The sequence below is a fragment of the Zalophus californianus genome, chromosome 1 (genome assembly GCF_009762305.2).
Source record: "Zalophus californianus isolate mZalCal1 chromosome 1, mZalCal1.pri.v2, whole genome shotgun sequence".
NCBI classification, from domain to species: domain Eukaryota; kingdom Metazoa; phylum Chordata; class Mammalia; order Carnivora; family Otariidae; genus Zalophus; species Zalophus californianus.
Genome location: NC_045595.1, coordinates 105,273,255 through 105,296,164, shown reverse-complemented (window position 1 = coordinate 105,296,164; position 22,910 = coordinate 105,273,255). Strand labels below are relative to the sequence as shown.

Genomic DNA, 22,910 nt, shown 5'->3' with positions numbered 1-22,910 from the left:
ACAATCAAAATAATCAAGACTCAACTATAGCAAAATAATCATAGTTCATGTTTCGAAAATATTTACTTCATCCTTAATCACTAGATTATTTGAAATATCAAAATAAAATGTTTTACTATTTTCTATTTTTAAAGTATATTTACTTTAGAATTAAGCAGAAAAACTATTTCAAATACTTCAAAAAAATATAATCAATTTAATATATTTAGTACCTTCAGATTTTTAAGGCTTTTCTTTAAAATTTGGACAATATAGTAATTCTTTAGGATAAAAAAAAGCCATATTACATATTCAAAGGAAAAATTTCCCAAGCTTGTCTGATTAATAGCGGACATGTTAACTTAGGAACTTATAACAAAGCAAACAATGATTAAATTTAAATGCTTTTATTCACATGTATGGTAAATACTGTCCCCTAATAAAAAAACCAATGACACTGTCTTTCAATCTGTCAAACTTGCTAAAAAATTCATGTGTTTCTTTTCTTTATCACGTGTTGACATGGTATAGGATGCAGGATGTAAAAATCAATTTAACAGACATTATTAAATAACTTCACACATATGCAGAATCTTGGATAAATGGTTAAAATTATAGATGAACATTAAATGTGGGCACATGGATATTTCATGTCCACCAATGGGTTTAACAGAAAATGTGTTTGCACTGATTTCTGGTAACAACTTGCTCTCTGTGAATCTTTAAATACCCAATTCCAGATCTTCCAGCTCCTGGAGAAGGGCTTTCTCTTTTTGAATTTTCTCCAACTAGAAATAAGTTTAAAAGAACAAAGTTATTAAATAGGAAATGAAATAAAATAATTATTGGATCTACAGCCAAAACAGCAAAGGAGAAAAAATTTATAAAAAGAGTATTTACACTTTAACAGATCTACTGGAAAATACAGATTTAAAAATACAAAGAAACAAGCTCTAATTTGTTTCTTGGTATGAATCAAGGGGGCAAAGGACAGGTGCTGTCTTATTGCAACACTGAAGGTCCAAGAAATTTCCCATTCTACACTTGGGCTTCCCTCAGAAGGAGAGAAAGGAGCAAACAGGGCAGTGCAATCTGAAATATAGGAAGGAAGAGAATCTTATGTTTATTTTAATAAATTGCCTTTATTTTTAATAGCAATGGCTTCAGTATGCCTCTCGGGAATAGTGATTCTCTCATTCACCATGATCTACATCTTATCTTCCTCTATCCCTTCTGTTTAAGTGTAAAAACATTTTACCAAATATATGGCATATGTTTTCAAAATAAGTTTTTAAATTTATATGCTCTCCCACTTGATTAAAAAATTGTTTATAATAAAAAGGGGGAAGAGTGGTAGTGACTACATGCACAAATGAAACATGTAAAAATGACCTGATTTTTTTCCAGCTGTTTTCCAGCTGCTGCTTGTTCTTTCAGTTGTTCGATTGCTTTCAGTTTCTGCGAACATCAAATATAATGAGTCAAGAGAAGGAATAATAAGTAATTTCAGTATTTCAGAATGCAAATTTTCTTAGTAACAACTCAATCACATGAATGGGAAAAATGAATAAGGAAAAAGTTATCTTACCTTTGGATCAAGGATAGTCTATTAAAATGCCAAGGTAAAATTTTTTTTTTAACTTAGATGTAAAATTAAGTATGTTAAGAACATGGGATTTGGCAAAAAAAATTTTCAAGCTTTCAAGTAATGGTATATGTGTACATGTATAAGTATGTAAATATATCACCAACTTTACCATTTATTCTAGCACTTCATTGTACCCCGACAATGTCTTTGGCTTTAAGAGATACTTTGTCAAGCAGCCTGGGAAGACTCTAGAAACCTGGTTTTACCCCAGGGCCATCATCACAAACTAGTGGCAATACGACAAATTAATAAATTTCTTTTTCTGTTTCTTCATCTTCAAAACTGGGATAAATATCTGTTCCTACCTATCTCACAAATTGTCTGATGAAATACTGAGTATAAAAGTGTTCAGCATATTTCTGTACAAAGGTCCATTTCTTATTACTCCAAAAATCAATAATAAAGCCTAATAGCCATTAGATATCTAGGAATAGAACTAAAATCAGTGCCATTCCCAAATTATAGTATTTCATAGTGAGAAAGCGATAAGCAGAACTGACACAAACTTCTTAGATGCCATCTTTATACATTTCTCATGGATTTCTTTCAATAAACACATCTAGCTTTTATTTGTGTCTCACCTTCTTTAGGTTCTTGATTTTTTTGTCTATTTCAGGGTCTCCAGAGGTTGACTGCGGGATAGTATTTCGTGGTGTGCTCTGTGGGGCAGGAGTAGGTGCCAAATCTGGACTCTTCTCATTCCTTGCTTCCTGCAGGAAATATTTTCAAAAATTCAATTTTCTCAAATGAAAACACTAAAGTATTTCAACCAACATAGCCTTCGTATATAAAATGCAGAAACCAAAACGTGATTTTATCTTTTATACTACATTTTATATAAATGATCTGAATTGAAGGTCTCATGAAGTAGCCACATTGTCCCATAACAAAGATACAATACAACTTTAAAAAAAAAAAAAAAGAAAATCAAAGTATAAGGAGACACCCAAAAGGTTTTTCCTCTGTCATCATCAGAGGGAACACTTTGCTAGATCTAAAATTTAAAGTAGCATAATAATAAAATAAAAAATAATACTATATTAAGTAATAAAAGGACAAATGAAAAGAAATGAAATGACCTTAGCAGAAAAAACCAGGAGGTTTCTCTATCAGCCAACAAGCATTCCAAATTTTCGGATATTTTGGGATGTACCACTATATGAATGGTTTAGAAATGTGAGAGGGCTCTTCTAATTTAAGGTGTCTGAAGTTTCACTTTCGTGATGTCGTCCAAAACTCTAATGAGTATGTATGATCAAGTACATGTAATGGATAATGTTACCGGATTAAGTCCTACAGAGATTTATTTATAATCAGATCAGTTCAGCTCTTCCAAGGAAAACTCAAAGCGAGGTTGCTCTCAGTGTGATCAGACCTCTGATTCTGAACCACTTCGATTCCCCCTCAGGCGCCATATACTTGTTTCCTGGCCTTTGTGTGTGCTAAAACAACTTCAGGTTACCTGGCTGACCCTGCTTATCCTTTAGGCCTTTTGGAAAATTCTCTCCCAACCCAAAAGACTGGATTAGTTGCACAATACATGGTATGTATTCCTACTGTAACAGTGTATTGTACTATCCCCCATTAGGCTGTACCAGAGGTTTCTTTGTTCATTGTTCTGTTTGTGCCCCCAGCATAAGACCTGCTTTACTGCACATGCTAAATAAATAAAGTAGTCAAAGAACTACTCTCCTTTTGTAATTATGACAAGACATACATTTTGACAAGGGAGGGGGAAGTTATGTAAGGCTTTATTGGCCCTAAGATAGGATTTCTATTTCTTCCTTATAGAGTTCCCAGTGGAATACATAAAGCCCCAAGGCCAAAACTCTTACTCAGAGTTCTGGGTAAAATGCTTTGAATACCAAAGCATCCCAGGGGGACATGAAACACAGTATCACTCCTATATCTTCATATCTAGGAATGTCTGCCTGAGAGTTTTTGGAAAGTACAGAATTGGAGTCACTTTTTCTTTTTAAAGTCATGTTAGTTGTACTTTTTGTACATTCCAATTCAACAAATACTGATTTCTAACCCTCTATGTAAAAACGCATTACTGAGCAAGCACTTAACAAAGTGGTCAGAAAGAAACTGTTTAGATTCTACTCTTAAGAAGTGTACAAGTTCTGGCCCCGCCCCCGCCCCGCCCCGCCCCTGCTGGCTGGGATTCCCAAGCCGCTTACACACCGACCCCCGCACCTCTGTGAACAGGGCGCTGCGAGTGGTGCGGAGCGTGCGGGCTGCGGCCTGCGGCCTGTAGTCCGCGCATCGCCTCCGCGCCCGCCGCGGCTCTGGGGGCTAAGAGCGGGCGCCGTCCGGACACTGCGCACGGGCTCCGCTCTGCTCTCCGTGCGTAAATTCACAGACACATGAATGGTTAACAGAAAATGGTACTGGAACAGTGGGAATCAGCAGTTTTGCACAGGAAGCTTTGGGAGATGTTGTTTACAGTAGTCTGCCTGAAGTTGGGACAAAACTGAACAAACAAGATGAGTTTGGTGCTTTGGAAAGTGTGAAAGCTGCTAGTGAACTCTATTCTCCTCTATCAGGAGAAGTAATTGAAATTAATGAAGCTCTTGCAGAAAATCCAGGACTTGTCAACAAATCTTGTTAGGAAGATGGTTGGCTGATCAAGACAGCACTCAGTAATCCTTCAGAACTGGATGAATTAATGAGTGAAGAATTAATATGAGAAATACATAAAATCTACTGAGGAGTGAAAATGGAAACCCTAAATAAACTAGTATGAAACAACTTAAAAAAAAAAGCCTACAAGTTCTAATAATATGTAGTTCGGTATTTTCATAATAGAAAACTAAAGGAGAAGAGTGGGTAAAAGGAGAAGAGAGATACTCTGCCTATCAAAATTCACTTTGCAAACAGTTGAGAAAATTTTCTTCTAGGAAAGGTTAATGTCAATACATTTGAAAATCTATTAAAGTTAAGTGAAATATGAAATTTAACTTTCTACCACATTTTAAATAACCAAGAGTAAGTTAAAATGTCTGTATTATTATACTTAAAATTCTGGTCATTCTCTGAAAATGATGTATATATGGTAAGATTAAGTTCTTAGTTTCAGTTCCTTTTGGTAAAGTTCATAAGCTTATAGTCATCACCAGTTTAAAAAAGTACTTGTTTAGATCATGTACCTCTGACTCCTTCATCTTTGATTACTTAACTCAGAGGGCTGAGAAAGTGGATCTTGTCATGGACCATTTTCCTTTGTTCTATCACAACCATAACTAACTCCAACCAGTCATCTCAATAGACATTTTTTCAAAGACACAAAGATGGTCAACAGACACATGAAAAGATGCTCAACATCACTCATCATCAGGGAAACAAATCAAAACCACAATGAGGTATCACCTCACACCTGTTAGAATGGTTAAAATCAACAACACAGGAAACAACAGGTGTTGGCGAGGATGTGGATAAAGGGGAACACTCTTGCATTATTGGTGGGAGTGTAAACTAATGTAGCCACTCTGGAAAACAGTATGGAGGTTCCTCAAAAAGTTAAAAATAGAACTACCCTACGAGCCAGCAATCACACTACTAGGTATTTACCCAAAGAATATAAAAATACTAATAAAGGGATACATACACCCCGATGCTTATAGCACCATTATCTACAAGAGCCAAATTATGGCAATAGACGGTGTCCATCGACTGATGAATGGATAAAGAAGATGTGGTATATACATACAATGGAATTATTAGCCATAAAAAGGAATGAATCTTGCCATTTGCAATGACATGGATGGAGCCAGAGAGCATTATGCTAAGCAAGATAAGTCAGAGAGAGACAAATACCATATGATTTCACTCAGATGTGGAATTTAAGAAACAAAACAAACAAGCAAAGGGAAAAAGAAAGAGAGAGAGAGGCAAACCAAGAAACGGACTCTTAACTATAGAGAACAAATTGATGGCTACCAGAGGGAAGGTGGGTGGTGGAGGATGGGTTAAATAGGTGATGGGGGTTAAGGAGTGCACTTGTTGTGATGAGCACTGGGTATTGTATGGAAGTGTGGAGTCACTGTACTGTACACCTGAAACTAATATTACACTGTATGTTAACTAACTGGAATTCAAATAAAAACTTTTAAAAAAATCTTCTAAAATAAATAAATAATCTTCTAATAAAGAGGAAGAAACAGCACTTATAAAGATAATATTCTTACGCTGAGTGGGTTTCAAAGGCCCTTAAATCTCAATGAGAAGGAATCTTATACTGCCACTATGGAAAACAGTATGGAGGTTCCTCAGAAAACTAAAAAGAGAGCTACCATATGATCCAATAATCCCACTTCTGGAGATATACCAAAGGAAACAAAATCATTATCTCAAAGAGATACCATATTCTTGTGTTCATTGCAGCATTACTCACAATAGCCAAGGTGGAAATAATCTAAAGTATTCATCAATGGATGAATGGATAAAGAAAATGTGGAATATATATATAAAAAGGACTATTATTCAGGGGCGCCTGGGTGGCTCAGTTGGTTAAGCATCTGCCTTCAGCTCAGGTCATGATCCTGGGTCCTGGGATCCAGCCCCACATTGGGCTCCTTGCTTAGTGGGGAGCCTGCTTCTCCCTCTCCCTCTGCTACTCCCCCTGCTTGTATTCTCTCGAATGCACTCTCTCTCTCTCTCTCTCAAATAAATAATAAATGAAATATTTGAGAAAAAAAAAGGGAAATCTTACCATTTGCAACAACATGAATGAACCTGGAGGGATTATGCTAAGTGAAATAAGACAGACTATGAAAGAAAACACTGGATGGTATCACTTATATGTGGAATCTATTAAAAATAAAGTCAAACTCTTAGAAACAAAGAGTAGAATGGTGGTTGCCAGGAGCTATGGAGTGGGGGGAATGGGGACAGACTGGTAAAAGGGTACAAACTTCCAGTTATAAGATGAATAAAGTCTGAGGACCTAATACATAACATGGTGACCACAGCTGATAATACTGTACTGTATAACTGAAGTTTGCTAAAGAGTAGAACTTTCAGTGTCCTCACCTCTCAAAAAGTAAATGTGTAAAGTGATGGATGTGTTAATTAACTCAACTGTGGGCATCTTTTCACAATGTTTACCTATAACAACTTAACACGTTGTACACTTAACAATTTTTGTCAATTATGCCCGAAAATATTATAGCTAGGAAAAAAAAAAGAAGAAATCTTATCTACCAGTACTTAAAAGGATACTACTAACTTGTAATATTCAGGGCCAGTAAGAGATCTCTACTCACACTGATGAAAGGACAATTCCTGCTTTTATACAAATCAAATACATGGAATAGATCATTATGCTTAGAATGATCTAAACCTGACCTATTTAAAGATATTTCTGGAGGGGCGCCTGGGTGGCTCAGTCGTCAAGCGTCTGCCTTCGGCTCAGGTCATGATCCCAGGGTCCTGGGATCAAGTCCCGCATCGGGCTCCCTGCTCTGCGGGAAGCCTGCTTCTCCCTCTCGCCCTGCTTGTGTTCCCTCTCTCGCTGTGTTTCTGTGAAATAAATAAATAAAATCTTAATAAAAAAAAAGATATTTCTGGAGATGAAATATATTAACTACAAAAGAGCACACTGGGGCGCCTGGGTGGCTCAGATGGTTAAGCATCTGCCTTCGGCTTGGGTCATGATCCCAGAGTCCTGGGATCGAGTCCCGCATCAGGCTCCCTGCTCCTTGGGAACCTACTTCTCCCTCTGCCTCTCTCTCTCTGTCTCTCATGAATAAAAAAAAAAAAAAAAAAAGAGCACACTGATTTTTTTTAAAGCTCAGATTTCAGTAGACTATGGTTGCATAATGCAATTCTATGCCTTAAAATAGTAATTGCCTACCAAAACACATAAACAACCTAGAATTGTCAAAATTCAAGCATTACCAGCAAGTCTGCATTATCTGAATCTTAAAAATGTGATCATAATAACTTCACTAACCAGATACTCCTAGCCTCGCTGATTATACTATCACCATAAGCCATACACAATCATAATTTCTCACTTATTACACTGGTATGGTTTTTCAACTATAAAATCCCATAAAAATTATTTTAGAACAATTCCATTGTTTTGGGTATTTCTGGTGTTTAGACTCCCAGTTGAACAATTTCCTATAGTAATGTAATACTGAGTAACAAAATGGCTTTATGGTCATGTAATTTCTGATCTCTCTTAACAAACATATGCTTTCAGAGAGCAAACCATACCACTTCACACTAGCTTCAACAGAAGGGTCTATAACAAGTAACACACTACACAATCCCATTAGGGTTTCAGGTTTTAAGGCCAGATCCACTTTCCTCACTTCCTCATTATACAAAGAGAACTACTCAGAAATTCATAGGCAAACACAAAAGAAAGGCATTCTGGCTATTTAAGTCTAATTCCAACTACATTTTATAACACAGTGGTCAAATCTTGGGGTGCCTGGGTGGTTCAGCTGGTTAAGCGGCTGGCTGACTCCTGATCTGGGCTCAGATCGTGATCTCAGGGTCCTGGGATTAAGCTCCACGTTGTCTGCATTGTCGAGCTCTGTGCTCAGCATGGGAGTCTGCTTGAGGATTCTCTCTCTCCCTCTCCCTCTGCCCTTGCCCCTACTCATGTGCACATGCATGTACTCTCTTTCAAATAAATAAATCCTTTTTTAAACAATTTTTTTTAAGGATTTTATTTATTTATTTCAGACCGAGAGATACAGAGAGAGAGACCATGAGCAGGGGGAGAGGCAGGGGGAGTGGGAGAAGCAGACTCCCCACTGAGCCAGGAGCCCGATGTGGAGCTTGATCCCAGGACACTGGGATCATCACCTGGGCCGAAGGCTTAACCATCTGAGCCACCCAGGTGCCCCTAAATAAATAAATCTTAAAAAAAAAAAAAAAAGCCCATAATAGTCAAATCTTTAGGACTACAATCTTTAAACTCTGAGGCTTAAATTAAGCTAATTTAACCGATTTTGCATATTTTGTTTCAAAAAGATTAGTGTCCCAAATACCTGTTTTGCAGCTTTCTTAGCCTCATGCTTCCTTTGATTTTTAAGGGCTGTTTTTGATAATGGCTTATCATTTCCTGCTTGTGGTTTCATATTCTGAGGTGGTTCCTCTTCATGCTGTGGAAAATGTGAAACAAACGATTGTGAAATGGAATCCATGCTTTTAAAAACATGTTATCACAAATTATACAATTTTGTTGGTGTGGGATAAACATTTTATTAAATTTAAGATCACTGGCAAAGAATATTTCAAAACTCCTATCAGTAGTAGACACACTCCAAACTGTCAAGGATGGATTTAATGAGTATCTTCCTATTAGTTGATATATGATGTCTTTCAGTTATACAAGTGCTGGCAAAATACTGTATAGCTGTGTTAAATAATGGAACTTTTCTTAGTACTATTACTGACACATGCTTCATATGAAATTAGATACTAACAACAGCTTCTTCCCGGATCTTTCGGGATCTGACTACTGCCAACAGAAACCCAATTGCCTCATCTGCTTTCTTTGCACAAAGAATTACTTCTAGGTCTTTACATGCAAAATCAGAGATTAGAAGCTTAAAAATAAAAGCAAATTAAAAACTAAAACAGACCAGAAGAAAAAATACCAAATAGGAAGTGGTAACTGCGTATCTGTAAATCCAGGATTAACATAATGAAGAGGCCCACAAAAAATTTCAGACTATAATAATAAAAACAGATAATCATTTCCATCATGAGATATTTATATAACCACCCATCAACTATATTCCACAACAGAAAGGGTGAATTAAGGATAGGATCAAGGAGGAGGTGGTATAAAACATGGTGACTATGGTGGATAACACTATCGTATAATTGAAATTTGCTGAGAACTCAAATATTTTCGCCACAAAAAAAAAAAAGGCGAGGTGACAGATTCATTAACTAACTAGATGGGAGGAATCCTCTCATAATGTAAACCTGTATCAAAACACCATAATGTACACTTTAAATAACTTGCAATTTTACGTATCAGTTATATTTCAATAAAAAAATACACATACACAGGTTTAAGTCATCTCCACAGTTGCCTGAGGCAACAGGGAGCACGTGTGATGGAAGTACAGCTTCTTAACAGGTTCATGTTTACTTACTGATTTCCCTCCAAACTGCTATCTCAGTGTTAACTCTCTCTTAGACTCTATCATACTCAGCACATCAAAAGAACCAGATCTCCATGAAGCTTCTTAAGTACTAGACCTCAGATGCACGGGGTACTTATAAGTGCTATGAGGAAATGGGCAGGGCTCAAACACTGAAGATACAGAGGAAGAAATAAGAAACCATACTGTGACTATCTTAGCCGCATCAACTACTTCAGGTCATCAAAGTTCTGTGTGTGTACATGCTCTACCTGAAGTAATTGAGTATTTGAGAACCCACACCTGTAGAACAGACAACTTGACGGCAAGTCTCTTTCACTTCTTTGTTATCCACACTGCATACAACGTTAGTTAAGACATAGCAGTATTTGCTGAACATTTGTTTTATACATCAAAATTCTTTCCATAGTGGGCTCTCCTACAGTACCTTGCTTTGGGTGAGAAGTTTCTAGTCAAAAGAACTTCAAAAAAATGACAAAGCAATTAAAAATGAAGTAAGGAAGGATGCATTATAAGGTCTTCTACACTGTGAACATGATGTAGTCACTGACAGACTTTCATTTCAGACACACACAAAAAATCCACATGGCTACTAGGGATCATGAGCTTTTCAGGCTTTAGTACTGTGCCCACTGTACATAATTTCATCCCTATTAATAAAATTTGTTTTTTCATTTATGTCAATTATTATGGGACTGTTTTGATGAATACATTATAAAAGTGAAGGGGTTTTTTTGGAAAGCCAAGAAATACTTCAGTGTAATTCATATGTGAATTTTTATTTGTAAAAAAAGTAAGTTTTTTCTTGAGAGAGAATCCCATCTTTTTTTTTTTTTCCCCTTTTACTATATATAACCCTCCTCCTTTGTGAGGTTATTTACTAGAATGTCTTTGTTTCTGGTAATTTCTTGACAGTATTTTTTTGCCACTTAGCTCATTTCTGGAATTTGACACAAACAAAAATTTCTCACTGGGCATGTAATTCCTTCAACTAAAATGATTTGACAGGATCACATAATCACCGTGTCACATACAAAAACAAAAATTTAGTGGAAATCTTAAAACAATGTTGGCTTTAAGACTTTCTTACCAAGTTTTATCACTATTTTCAAAGTATATTTCTCTTCCTCTCCCTATCAAAACAAATTAGTTTTATGAATCAGAGAATAAAAATATATACTGATTCAGAATTTATTCCTCTTGTGCTACCTTATAGATATTTAGAAAGCAGGATATGTTGAGGTTACTTCTGTTTTTATCTTAGGTAAGGAAAATTTTAATATAGAGAGAAGACAAATTTTAATCTAAATGCCAAGTATCATAAATGGGGCTTAATTTGTTCATAACTTTTATGTGTTTTTAGTAAATAATACAACAAAAATGTTTAAACAGAACATTTCAGTGAAGTTAAGAAGTTGCAGACCACTGCTAGATTTTGTGGAGGAAGAAGGGTTATTCTTTTGTTTTTGTTTTTGAGAAGGCTAGGAGTGGCATGAGGGAGGCATAGGAATATTTATCCTCTGAAAAAGTATCTACTTCCCTGAGTGCCTAATATTTAAGTGACTATATGTCCCTGTTTACTTGGTTCCAGTTTACACCTATTGTATGGCCACCTTTATGACACCAATAATATTGCTGTTCATTCTTACAGAGCAACTTTATTCCTTAACATCATCCCAGAGACTCAGGTCATTAATAAATGCTTCCCCTGAGCTCCGAAATGCTAACATTTTAAAGCGGATGAGAATTTGACCAATGCTCTGGTCCTAACTTTACGATACAGATGGGAACGGACAGCCTAAGGAAAACAAGTATGTTTTGTTTGACCAATAGTGTTTTAAAAATTGAGAAATTTTACGTAAGCATCCAGACTTGTTTTGTCTTGGAAAATCAAACATTTTGGCAAACTGGGCCTAAATCTCCTATGGAAACAATCGGCTGCTGCTGTGCAGTTACTATGGTCTTTAAAGAGGGCATGGTGTCTCCCTTTCACCATTCTCTCCCAGTCACCAAAGCCTTGCATTACCAGCCTAGCCTGACAGGCAACTGAATTTGAGTCCGTGATCTCTATAAAACCAGTATGTCATACTCTGTTCTCTTTCCCACAGATGTAAAATGTAAACTGTTTTAAACTGACTACTTTGTCAACTTGACAATGTGAGGTGTTCACCATCTTCAGCAGTAGGTCCTCCATGGTTTCTACTCTAGAGTTTATATTCTTATCAGGTGCTAAGTAATGCAAGAACATGCATGAGAAAAAGGTCTAGAGAACTCCATACACTGAAGTCTTTTCCCACCAAAGTAGTAAAACTTTACTTACCAGTTTGGAATTGGTGATTGGCTTATTTCTTAAAGCTGGGGGTCTATAAGCTGTTGCAACTTTAGGTTCTTCACTGGGTACATCACTTGGAACCGCTTGGTAAGTTATTGTTTTTACTGGAAATATTCCATCTAAAAATGGCTGCCAAGAAACCTGCCATAATTCTCCATTTGACGGCACATCATACTTGTGTAAGACAGAGCCAGTATAATGCCAAATCTTGTACCCATTATTAACACGTAACCTGGGAGCACACGTGGCTGTTAAAATATGCTCACCGTCAGGGCACCAAGCAAAATAGGTAGAATCAGAGGCCACTGGTTTAGAAATAAGTTTGTAGTTTTTAACATCCCACACTTCCATTTGTCCCCTCAGATTTCCAAATCCAGCTAGTACTAATATATGTCCATGTGGGCTATAGTAGGCTGCATTACGAGGACCAGTTCCAAAGTCAAACACAGGATCACATTTCAAGTTGAAAATCGTCGCTTTGGCAGGCATAAAACCATAAACAGCACAAAACTCAGTAGAACTAGAATTCCAAACGACATCATAAATGGGACCACTTTTTGCTAGAAAAAGAATACAAAACCCAAATTAGCAATAAATCATTACATGAATACAATAGTAGCCAAGTTATAAGTGTATAATACTCATAAACATGTCAAACAGTTAAAAAAAAATCCAAAAATTAGAAGATATGTTACAATTACAATATTTTTATATGACATACTATGGAGATAAATGCTTTATCTTAATTTCTTTTAAACATTTTGGCAATGTAGGCTCATAGAAACATACATTAGTCCTATTAATAAACTAGTTTTCATCAGAAGAGGTAATGTAGGCACATAGTAATAAAATGATATACCACAAATTAAGACCCTCTACAAAAAGCAACCCTCTATTTTATTCCTTGTATGTGTTTTCAGAATATTTTTGTTGAAATTAAGCATCTCTCTTAAACACACATACACACTCACACTAAAGTTCTTTGCTGTTTCATTTAGTACCCTATCTTAGAGATTTTTCCACATAAGCACATTAAGATCTGCCTCGCTCTTCCACTGGTACTGTATTCCTGTATATTCTCAATGGTGAGTGTATACAAACACATCTGTAGGAGTGAACCTGGCTGCTCAAAGGTGTGTACATTTACTCGATAAGGCCAAAATGCCCCTCAGAGAAGTTATACCATTTTATACTATCAAAAGGTTTTTTTTTTTAAATATTCTTTTTTTGGTTTTATTTTTTTGTTTTTTTTTTTTAAGCAATCTCTACCCCCAGCATGGGGTTTGAACTCACAACCCAAGATTGAGTCACATGCTCCTCTGCTGAGCCACCCAGGTGCCCCATCAGCAGTTCTTGAGTACATATTTTCCCCTCACTCTCCCTCATGCTTTATCTGTGCCAAGCTACTAAGAAAAACTGTTCACTTGTCTTCCTATTTCTAACTAAGCACCTTTTAATATATTTATACATAATCTTGTTTCTGTTTCTGTGGACTCTTACTGTCCTATGCTTATTTTTCTCTGGTCTTACTGATTTACTTGATAGATTAACAAAATTCACCTTTCTCATATTCATCCCTTGTCCATCTAAAAAATTTATTCCCCAATTTTTTGTTTGTCTTGCTTAATTTATGGGCTTTTCTTCCCACCAATGTAGAAATCTATATATTTTTTTTAAGATTTATTTGAGAGAGAGAGAGAGAGAGCAAGTGCACGCGAGGGAGAGAGGGAGAAGCAGACTCCTCACTGAGCAGGGAGCCCGATGCGGGACTTGATCCCAAGACCCTGGGATCATGACCTGAGCCGAAGGCAGAGGCTTAACTGACTGAGCCACCCAGGTGCCCCTAGAAATCTATATTTTATATATTCACTTTTCCTTTATTATTCTGCCTTGTTAGAAAATCTTTTTTTCACTTTTAAGATTAGAAAAAATGGTTGGGGTAGGGAGTGGCTCAGTCAGTTAAGCATCTGACTTTAGCTCACGTCATGATCTCAGGGTCCTGGGATTGAGCCCTGTGTTTGGACTCCCCGCTTAGCGGGGCGTCTGCTTGTCCCTCTCCCTCTGCCCCTCCCCCTACTCATGCTTGCTCATTCTCTCTCTCTCTCTCTCAAATAAATTAAAGAAAAAAGATTAGAAAAAAAGGAAAAAAATCAACTTTAGAACCAGTTTATCTAGTTCAAAAAAAAAACACCTACCGGCTAAATTTTAATTTTTAGGTTAATTTGGAGAGAAATGACATCTTTATAAAAGACTTTTTTTTTTTTAAAGATTTTACTTATTTATTTGATAGAGAGAGTACAAACAGAGGGAGTGGCAGAGGGAGAAGCAGACTCCCCGCTGAGCAGGGAGCCTGATGTGGGACTCGATTCCAGGACCCTGGGATCACAACCTGACCTGAAGGCAGATGCTTAACCAACTGAGCCACTCAGGCGCCCCTATAAAACTCTTCTTAATAAAGGTCACATTCTGTCCCTTAGAAGTTTTGAAGTTTTCTTCCCATTAGTCCTATTTATTTCTCGCCTTTATGTTAGTCTATATGGGACCCTTCCTTCCATTATGTTTTTTAAGTGGCTGTTTATACTGTGACTTCATGTACGTGCACAGATATGATTCTGTTTCCTCCTTTCAAAATTGTATATTTATTCTTTTGATCAGTTACACTGACTAGGTCTTTCAGAATGTTAAATTATAGTAGAAAGAGGAGTCATCCTTGTTTCCTTTCTGACTTCAAAGGGAATACATAGTTTTTTTATAATGAAGTTTATCTTACTTTTACATGTTCAATTCAAAATGAAAAATCAAGAAGTTGCCAGAATTTTAGAACTGTATTATTCTATAGCAATTTAGCTCATCAAAACAAAAGATGAAATGGTAACATTCCTCAGTTCTGAAGACAATGCTAAACCCACTAGACCAACTTACTGTCATAAGTAAGTCCCCAGAGTTGCTACAATGAAATTATTTCATTTATCAAGTTCCCCAGAACTAAATTAACTGGATTTTGTCAAAATAATCTATGTGTGGGGATGACTGTAAGTTTATTAACTAAGAGAAATTTTACCTTAAAGGCTATTAAAATATTTGAGCTTTATCATGTGATCAAGAATTTGATTAGATCCTCTTTATGGCATAGTGCTCTATTGTTTTATCACAAGATGAATGGAATACTCACGCAATTGCACAACAGCACTTTCTCCATTCGCTGCAATGTAGTGCAGTGTTTGTTCTCCATAGTAGGATGCTCCTGTCTTGTCAACATCTGTGCTAGCTATTACTAACACAGCAGTAGCTGTAACAGTAAAAACTTTAGTTAAGAATTAAAACACAAATTAACCTAATGCTGATAAGAAAAAAAAATTAAAAAATATAACAGCACATTTTCATTAAATAAGCATTGATACTTTTTTTCTAAACATACAGGAGTATGTCTCAATACTTGCTAAATGAGATAAAATATAATTATCATACCTTTTTTATTCCATAGCATTGTAACCTTATCAGCTTTAAAGAAACTTTTATTAGCTAAAGCTGCATGAGGTCCATCAAAATTGGGGTACTGATACAATCTAACAAATGAAGGTGCACCCTTACTTCCTGGAACATAGACAGCCACCTGAAATACAGACATATAAATCATCACTTCATTTTTTGAGGCATATAAACTAAGATGGACATGCTTTTACAGTCACTAAGAAGCAGGAAAAGGTTTAATCTAATAACATTCCACATGAACAAAAACATAGAAATTACCTTGTATGGTTGGGGTCCAGGTGATAACACAAAATCATTAATTTTTTGCAAATGCAATTTATTTGCAATTGTGTCTAAAAAAAACAAAATAGTGTTAGATGGAAGAGAGAAGCTAATAGGAACATGATCAATTCTGAATGCATTATAAAAGATTAATGTAAATATACATGGATACTACTCATTGTAGTCTCATGTAGGTAAGGCAGCATGGTGGAGAGAAGGTGGAGTGGGGACAACACAGCCCTACACTTGAATTCCTACCCAGTCACTTACAAGCAGGGAGACCTTGGTAAGTAACGAGACTGCACATCTAACTCCCACTGACTGATTTTAAGAGAACAGTGCTCTTTCCTATATAAATAGTACCACTAGGTAACCAAGTAGTAGGTGGGGGAATTTCTCTATAGAAGTAATATAGCTTATAAATGATAGGGGAGGTGGGGAGACTTGGAAAATCACCGATTTGGCAACCACTCATGAAATAATGGATCTAGGCATTGAACATTAATGTCAGCTAATCCTACGAAATTAAAGACCATAAGATGTTATGTGCTTCTTGATAAAAGAATTGAGCACCGCTTATGAGGTAGACTTGCCCTCATCTCCCCAAAAAAGAAGAATCTGAAGCTGAGCAGTTCTAGATCCAAGTAGCTATTTAGGGGACAGATGAACATGTTAAACTATAGGATAGGTTAGAGTAGCACAATTTAACTATGAGAAGGTATATGAAAAATAACCTTGTTTCTTTAATAATAAATCTCAAGGGGGGGGCACTCCCACTGATAAAAATCAATGAGAGTTAGCTGTGCAGTCCCATTACTTACCAAGGTCACCCAGCTAGTAAGTGACTGGGTAGGAATTCAAGTGTAGGTCTGTGTTGTTCCCACACAGAGTGTGGAAGAGATGGAAAGGGAACCTATAGCTTAAAAGAAGCTTAAAAGATATATATATATATATATCAATTTGCAATGTGAGGAACCTTATTTGGAGGCCACGTTTAAAAAAATTATAATATTTGCAATTATCAGAATTTGAACACTGACCAGATATTTTATAATCTGTGATAATGGTATTGTGGCTAAGTTTTAAAAAATTAAAGAGCCCTAATCTTCAAAGATACATACTGGATATTTATAGGAAAAATCATGCTATGTCTAGGATCTGCTTAGCAGAGTAAGAGAGCTGTTAGGTAGAGAGATGTATGGATGAGGTAGGACTGGCAATGGGTTGAAGGTTATTGGGACTAGGTGTCTACTTTTATGTTTCAAATTCTATATAATAAAACATTTAAAAAAAATTTGTATCACAGAATTTCAACAGCAACTAATCTCAGAAAGAGTTAATGCAATGTCTTTATGCAATATCTCAATTTAATAGCAATTATTAGATAATAAAAGCTTATTTTAAAAGAAAATCTTTGTTATAGAATTTTAGTTAGCACTTAGACTTACAAAAGTTATTCAAATGAATTAATGTAACAGCAATTATTAAAATATTAACAGTATTTAGGAGAACCCTATGATACCATATAAGGCAATAAAACTATATACATTTATAGTACATAATAAATTTATTTCATATATCTTTTCATACTAAAATTGTTGTTTTCAAAGAAGTGAACTTCATTGTTAACATTTCGGGCACAGATAGTTTCATCTTCTGACCAAGATGGACACCTATGTTGAAAAGAAAGAATGTGAACAAAATTTAGACAGGTGTAACCTCACATTAACATGTTGAAGTTTGTGATATTGCTTACTATTTAAGGAAAAATACTTATAAATATGATGTCAAGTCAGATCCTAATAGAATTTGTACTAGAAAGATATTCTTTTTCATTCAAATACTAAACAAAAGAAAGGTCAAGTTTTTCCTCTATTACATTCCCACATACAAAATCCCTAAAGATCTAGATTTTGGTCTGACAAGTTATTTTCTATATGAGTACCTGAGAAAAAATATTATACAATGAAGATATTTAAAATATTTTGTAAAGAATTAGTATTTTAAAACATTTGTTTACCAATTTTGCATTTTTTTCTGGGTGAAAGACTTAAAACATGTACCAGTTTTCACATCATAAAGTTGTAGGTTGGGCATTCCAGCTGTGCCATCTTTAGAAGCTAAAATAAAAACAAATTTTTTTGCAGTAATTGTCTCCTAACACTAGTAAAAAGAATTCATTCTTAGAACAACTTTGAACAAGATTATAAAGATCAAGTAAAAGAGTTGCTTTAAATCAACTTTCCCTTTTAGCTTTAATTATGGATTTAATCATCCATTCCTAAAGCCATGACAACATGACAGCTGTTTGAGCAAGTTCAGCATTCTGAAATGAGTTAATTACTATAGATTTTAAGAATACTTAAGAGACTTGTTTACTAAGTTTGACATGGTTTGCAGTTAAATGGATTAAATTCTCTTATTATGAAATCTCATGTCTGTAAGTCAAACACACAAACACACGAAGTTATATAATCTACTCATGATTCTCAATTTCCCTTTTATTTACTTGGAAGTGAAGATTCATTCAAGTCTATGCCTCTTGGAAGAACAAACCTAGAGGGTTTGTAACCCAACAATGGACTATTATATATTTAACTCAACAATGCCCACATTATTAAAACATGTTTAAAAAGCCCATATACCAGTTCTAAATTATTACTCATCTACGAAGCACAGCCATATAACATACTATCTCATCTTTAAATGTGTTAAAAAATGGCACACTTATTCACTTGAGCTTTTTCTTTTTCTCTATCCCATGATGGATCTTTTCACTAACTTGAAATTACTTAAAGTACATTATATTGGGGCAATACAAGAGTCACTGTTCAGTAAAGATATTCACAAACACTACTATCTAATGATTAATTACTTTCATATAAGGTTATAAGGCTTCTCTTTTTTTCCCCACTGAATTGAATTGGTCCTGTCAATATTTTTACAATTGGAAAATACTTACTAGTATAAGGCTGCCACGTTGCCAGGACAGTGTTTTTTGGTGAGAACTCAAGGCAAACTGCCTTTGGGAGGTCGAAGGAGTGCAGCAATCCCTTGTTAGTGACATTGATAACATTTATTCTGGTTTCAAAAGAAATTACTTCAGCAATGAAATACTATTTTAAAATAGCCAGCACTATCCAAAACATTCATGCCTCTTTTCAAATACAGATTGCTATAAAGTGGTCATTTTCATAAAAATCAATTTTCAGTTAATTCTAGAAAATATCCAATAAACACCTTAACAACAACAAAAACCAAGTGTACATTTTACCAAAATGCCCCTATATAAAGTTGGTATTGGGAAATACAGACTTAGCAGAAGTATATAATAGATGATTCCATTTTTAGCTGAAAAGAAAACAACAGGCCTTTAAGTGGACACAGAACTAACCTAGAGATAAGCTGAGGTATATCAAACCAAGGGAAAATAGAGGTGCTAAACCAAAAATATATTTTTTAATTTGACTAAATGGAAGTTGTAGCAGCCGTGAAATCAAGGAGACTTTTGCTGTCTATTAAAATCTCAGAAGCAATTTCCAAAAGATAAGACTAAGAATTACTATGATATGATAATGATAAAAATTATAATAATTGTATAATAAAAGCAGTTCCATTTTGTGGATGCTTTCTGTGAACCAGGTTCTGATCTAACCACTTTATGTACAAACGTTTTCACATTTAATCCTCACAAGAGACTTATAAGATAGGTATTGTCATCCCCATTTTACAAATGGTAAAAGTGAGGCTTAGAAAAATAAATGATTTGATGATTTCTCCAAGATCATTCTACTGATAAATACCAGAGTCAAGTTTTAAAACCAGTTTGGCTTGACTTATCTTATGTACTCTTTGGGGTAAAAAAAAAAAAAAAAAAAAAAAGACGCTCCATCTTACTTTAGAAATTGCTTAAAGTTACTTTGGCCTACTCAAGTTTGTGCCACTGGTTTAGGATAAGCAGAAATTGGTAAAAGATTTCCATTACAGAAAGATTACTGTGTACTGTTTAAACACACACACACACACACACACAGGATTCTTTACAAGTTATTATAAATTACAAATTTTAGAATTACATGAAACTTTTGTTGTTGTTGTTGAGAGCTTTTAAGAGCTATTCTTAGTTTAATAAAGAGTATTTATTTACACTAAAAAACCCCAGATATTGAAGGAAAAATCAGTTAATAGTTTCTGATTAATTAACTATGACCTCAGCAGAGACCACAATCAATACACTACATCTGTTTCTCTTGCCCCCAGGAACATCGTATGTTGTTGTGGCCACAGCACTTTAAGGAAGTAAATGCTAGAACCAGGGATAGAAAACATCTATTAAAAAGATGGACAGAACAAATGGGCACATATTAAAAGGGTTCAAAGGTGAATCCAACAGAAAGCCAATGGGGATATGAAATATATAAAATAATAATTGTGAAGGTGAAAACAGACTTATTCAACCAACTCTAAGCTAGTAGAATAAGGGATACCTCAAAAAGATAATAGACAATGAGAGGAAGTATGGTATGTCCCATTAGAGTTGAGAGTAAATTTCTATTAACTCATTACTCATAAACTAAAATACAGATTTTAAAAATTAAAACTCAAACACCAACAATAGGTTATACCAAAAATAAGAAAATTTGAGAGTACATTCTTCGAGACTGAGGTTAAGACTATCTGTTAACATTGTGGATAAGGCCCAATATGATTATATTCTTTTTTTTTTTAAAGACTGCATTCATTCTTTGAGAGAGGGAGAGCGAACGGGGGAGGAAGGAGTAGAGGGAGAGGGACAAGCACACTCTGCATCACGTGCAGACCCCAACGCGGGGCTCGATCCAGGACCCTGAGATCATGACTTGAGCCGAAATCAAGAGCCAAATGCTCAACTGACTGACCCACCCAGGCACCCCCAATATGATTATATTCTTAATAATTTATGAGTAGTGGTGTACTGGCTGGATTCAGTAACTTAAAAAAATTATAAGTGATTAACATTTTTAATTACAAAAACTAATTTTGCCAGCTACTCATAGTCATAAAAAGTGAATCATCTAAAAAAAAGTGAATCATCTAATGCAACACAATCTTTTTAGCATTAATTTTTAAAAATCGTGTGTTTAATCCAATCTGACTTCAGAATCCATCACCACTGTGTAACAAACAACATTTAAAATGTACTTCTCATACAAATGCATACATTTTCTCCTTTTTAAAAAACCTGAGGTAGGGGCACCTGGGTGGCTTAGTCGGTTAAGCGTCTGCCTTCGGCTCAGGTCACGGTCCCAGGGTCCTGGGATCGAGCCCCACATCGGGCTCTCTGCTCCGCAGGAAGCCTGCTTCCCCCTCTCCTACTCCCCCTGCTTGTGTTCCCTCTCTTGCTGTCTCTGTCAAATAAATAAATAAATAAATAAAATCTTTTCTAAAAATCTAAAAAAAAAAAAAAAAAAACCCAAAACACCCTAAGGTATTACATCTGGTTAACAACAACAAAAATAACTTAAATCAAGCAACAAATATTTAGGCATTTTCCTGGTTCTTTGAACTGAAATGCTGTAGTGACTATGGAAAAATTAAGAGTGATTTTCTTAGCAAAATTATGAGTATTTAATCAGAATTTTTTTTTTACAAAACCAATTCTGTAATCTGATTATTTTATATAATACAGACTATACTAATATACTTTTGAATAATTTATAAAATACTAAAATGACATACTTTTATATATAATAAAACTCACTGAAATAACTGTAGACAGTTGTTACTAATTTAATAGCAAATCTTTGTTATTATACATATCTTAGTCTAAGGTAAACAAGCAAAGAGAGTTCCTCTCTAAGTGTTAGTACAGAGCTTAAGAAACCCTAACCAATAACTAGAGCACTATTTAAAACAACTTCTCAGCTTCTCCGCATTAAATTAATTGCCCCTTTTCATATATTACTTTTTAATCCTAAGAAACTAGGTAAGTCAAGTCATGGCACATAAATAGAAGCTAATAACTTTAGAGTTCTGTGGGAGTTGCGTTGGAGATAATACCTAAGTACATCATGACATTAAAAGATGGACTTTATTAATGACACCCAAACACATGTAATTCAAATAATGCCACTTATGTTTTATACTGATGATACACACATAAAACATGTTATATAAAGAAACACTAACTTTTCTCCGTTTCCCCAGGCAAACAAGGTGCCATCCTTACTAAAGGTATAGACTTTGCAATTTTTCCCAGATTCCCTGAAAATGACAAGAAAGAAAGTTTAATAAGCATTAATACTTTTCAAAAAACTGTGATTAAAAATTTACACTCTTACTACTAATTTAATGATTATGAACTTACATAAATTTAAGAAGTAATTCCAAAATGCTTAAGTCTACCAAATGCCTTATCTCTTACAATGCAGTGCCAACAACCACTGTAAAGTAAGGTGGAAATTGATGTTACATCAACAGATCAGAAAACGGAGCCCTTTTGGGTGAATAACCAGTTTGTATGAAAACTCAAAAATGTAAGTGAACGTGGAAGTCACTAGCTGTCAGGACTAACCTTGAGGGCTCAAGGATTTCAATATGGAGACTTTGTGAAGAATTCTCCAGATCACCTACATAACAACATAACTATGGCTAGAATATCCTCAAGTCGCCAAGAAGTGCCCCCGGATTTGAAGGACAAAGATCTTCCATCAGTTTCTGATGTATAGAGACAGGAAGTGTAACAACAGTAAGAGGATCCTCACACTAAGTAAGTGTGGATGCCAGATTCTCTATAAAAACAGACCTAGGAAATCAGACTTCTTGGCAATATTCAATCCAGTGATCAAAACCTGGGGCGCCTGGGTGGCTCAGTCATTATGCGTCTGCCTTCGGCTCAGGTCATGATCCCAGGGTCCTGGGACTGAGCCCGCATCAGGCTCCCTGCTATGTGGGAAGCCTGCTTCTCCCTCTCCCTCTCCCCCTGCTTGTGTTCCCTCTCTCACTGTCTCTCTCTCTGTCAAATAAATAAATAAAATCTTTAAAAAAAAAAAAAATCTTAAGTACTCTAGCTCTCAACTGG

At 35.4% G+C, this 22,910-nt stretch overlaps 1 protein-coding gene and 1 pseudogene across 2 annotated transcripts in view; one reads left to right on the top strand and one right to left on the bottom strand.

Annotated features, from left to right (window-relative positions):
- Positions 1 to 370: 370 nt before the first annotated feature.
- The window catches only part of EIF2A (eukaryotic translation initiation factor 2A), a 35,508-nt gene continuing 12,968 nt past the window's right edge, over positions 371 to 22,910 (bottom strand). Inside the window, exons 3-14 of one of the 2 annotated variants that reach the window (XM_027582603.1) lie at positions 22,019 to 22,093; positions 18,813 to 18,931; positions 17,871 to 17,970; positions 17,441 to 17,523; positions 15,848 to 15,921; positions 15,566 to 15,710; positions 15,270 to 15,386; positions 12,086 to 12,657; positions 8,638 to 8,751; positions 2,209 to 2,337; positions 1,372 to 1,437; positions 371 to 767 (exon numbers count right to left, since the gene is read on the bottom strand). In XM_027582603.1, the coding sequence (XP_027438404.1) occupies positions 702 to 767; positions 1,372 to 1,437; positions 2,209 to 2,337; positions 8,638 to 8,751; positions 12,086 to 12,657; positions 15,270 to 15,386; positions 15,566 to 15,710; positions 15,848 to 15,921; positions 17,441 to 17,523; positions 17,871 to 17,970; positions 18,813 to 18,931; positions 22,019 to 22,093 (1,660 nt within the window). In that variant the 3' untranslated portion in view covers positions 371 to 701. The remainder of the gene's footprint in view (positions 768 to 1,371; positions 1,438 to 2,208; positions 2,338 to 8,637; positions 8,752 to 12,085; positions 12,658 to 15,269; positions 15,387 to 15,565; positions 15,711 to 15,847; positions 15,922 to 17,440; positions 17,524 to 17,870; positions 17,971 to 18,812; positions 18,932 to 22,018; positions 22,094 to 22,910) is intronic. The other variant, XM_027582604.1, reaches the window with a different exon arrangement.
- LOC113917423 lies at positions 2,851 to 4,347 on the top strand (annotated as a pseudogene).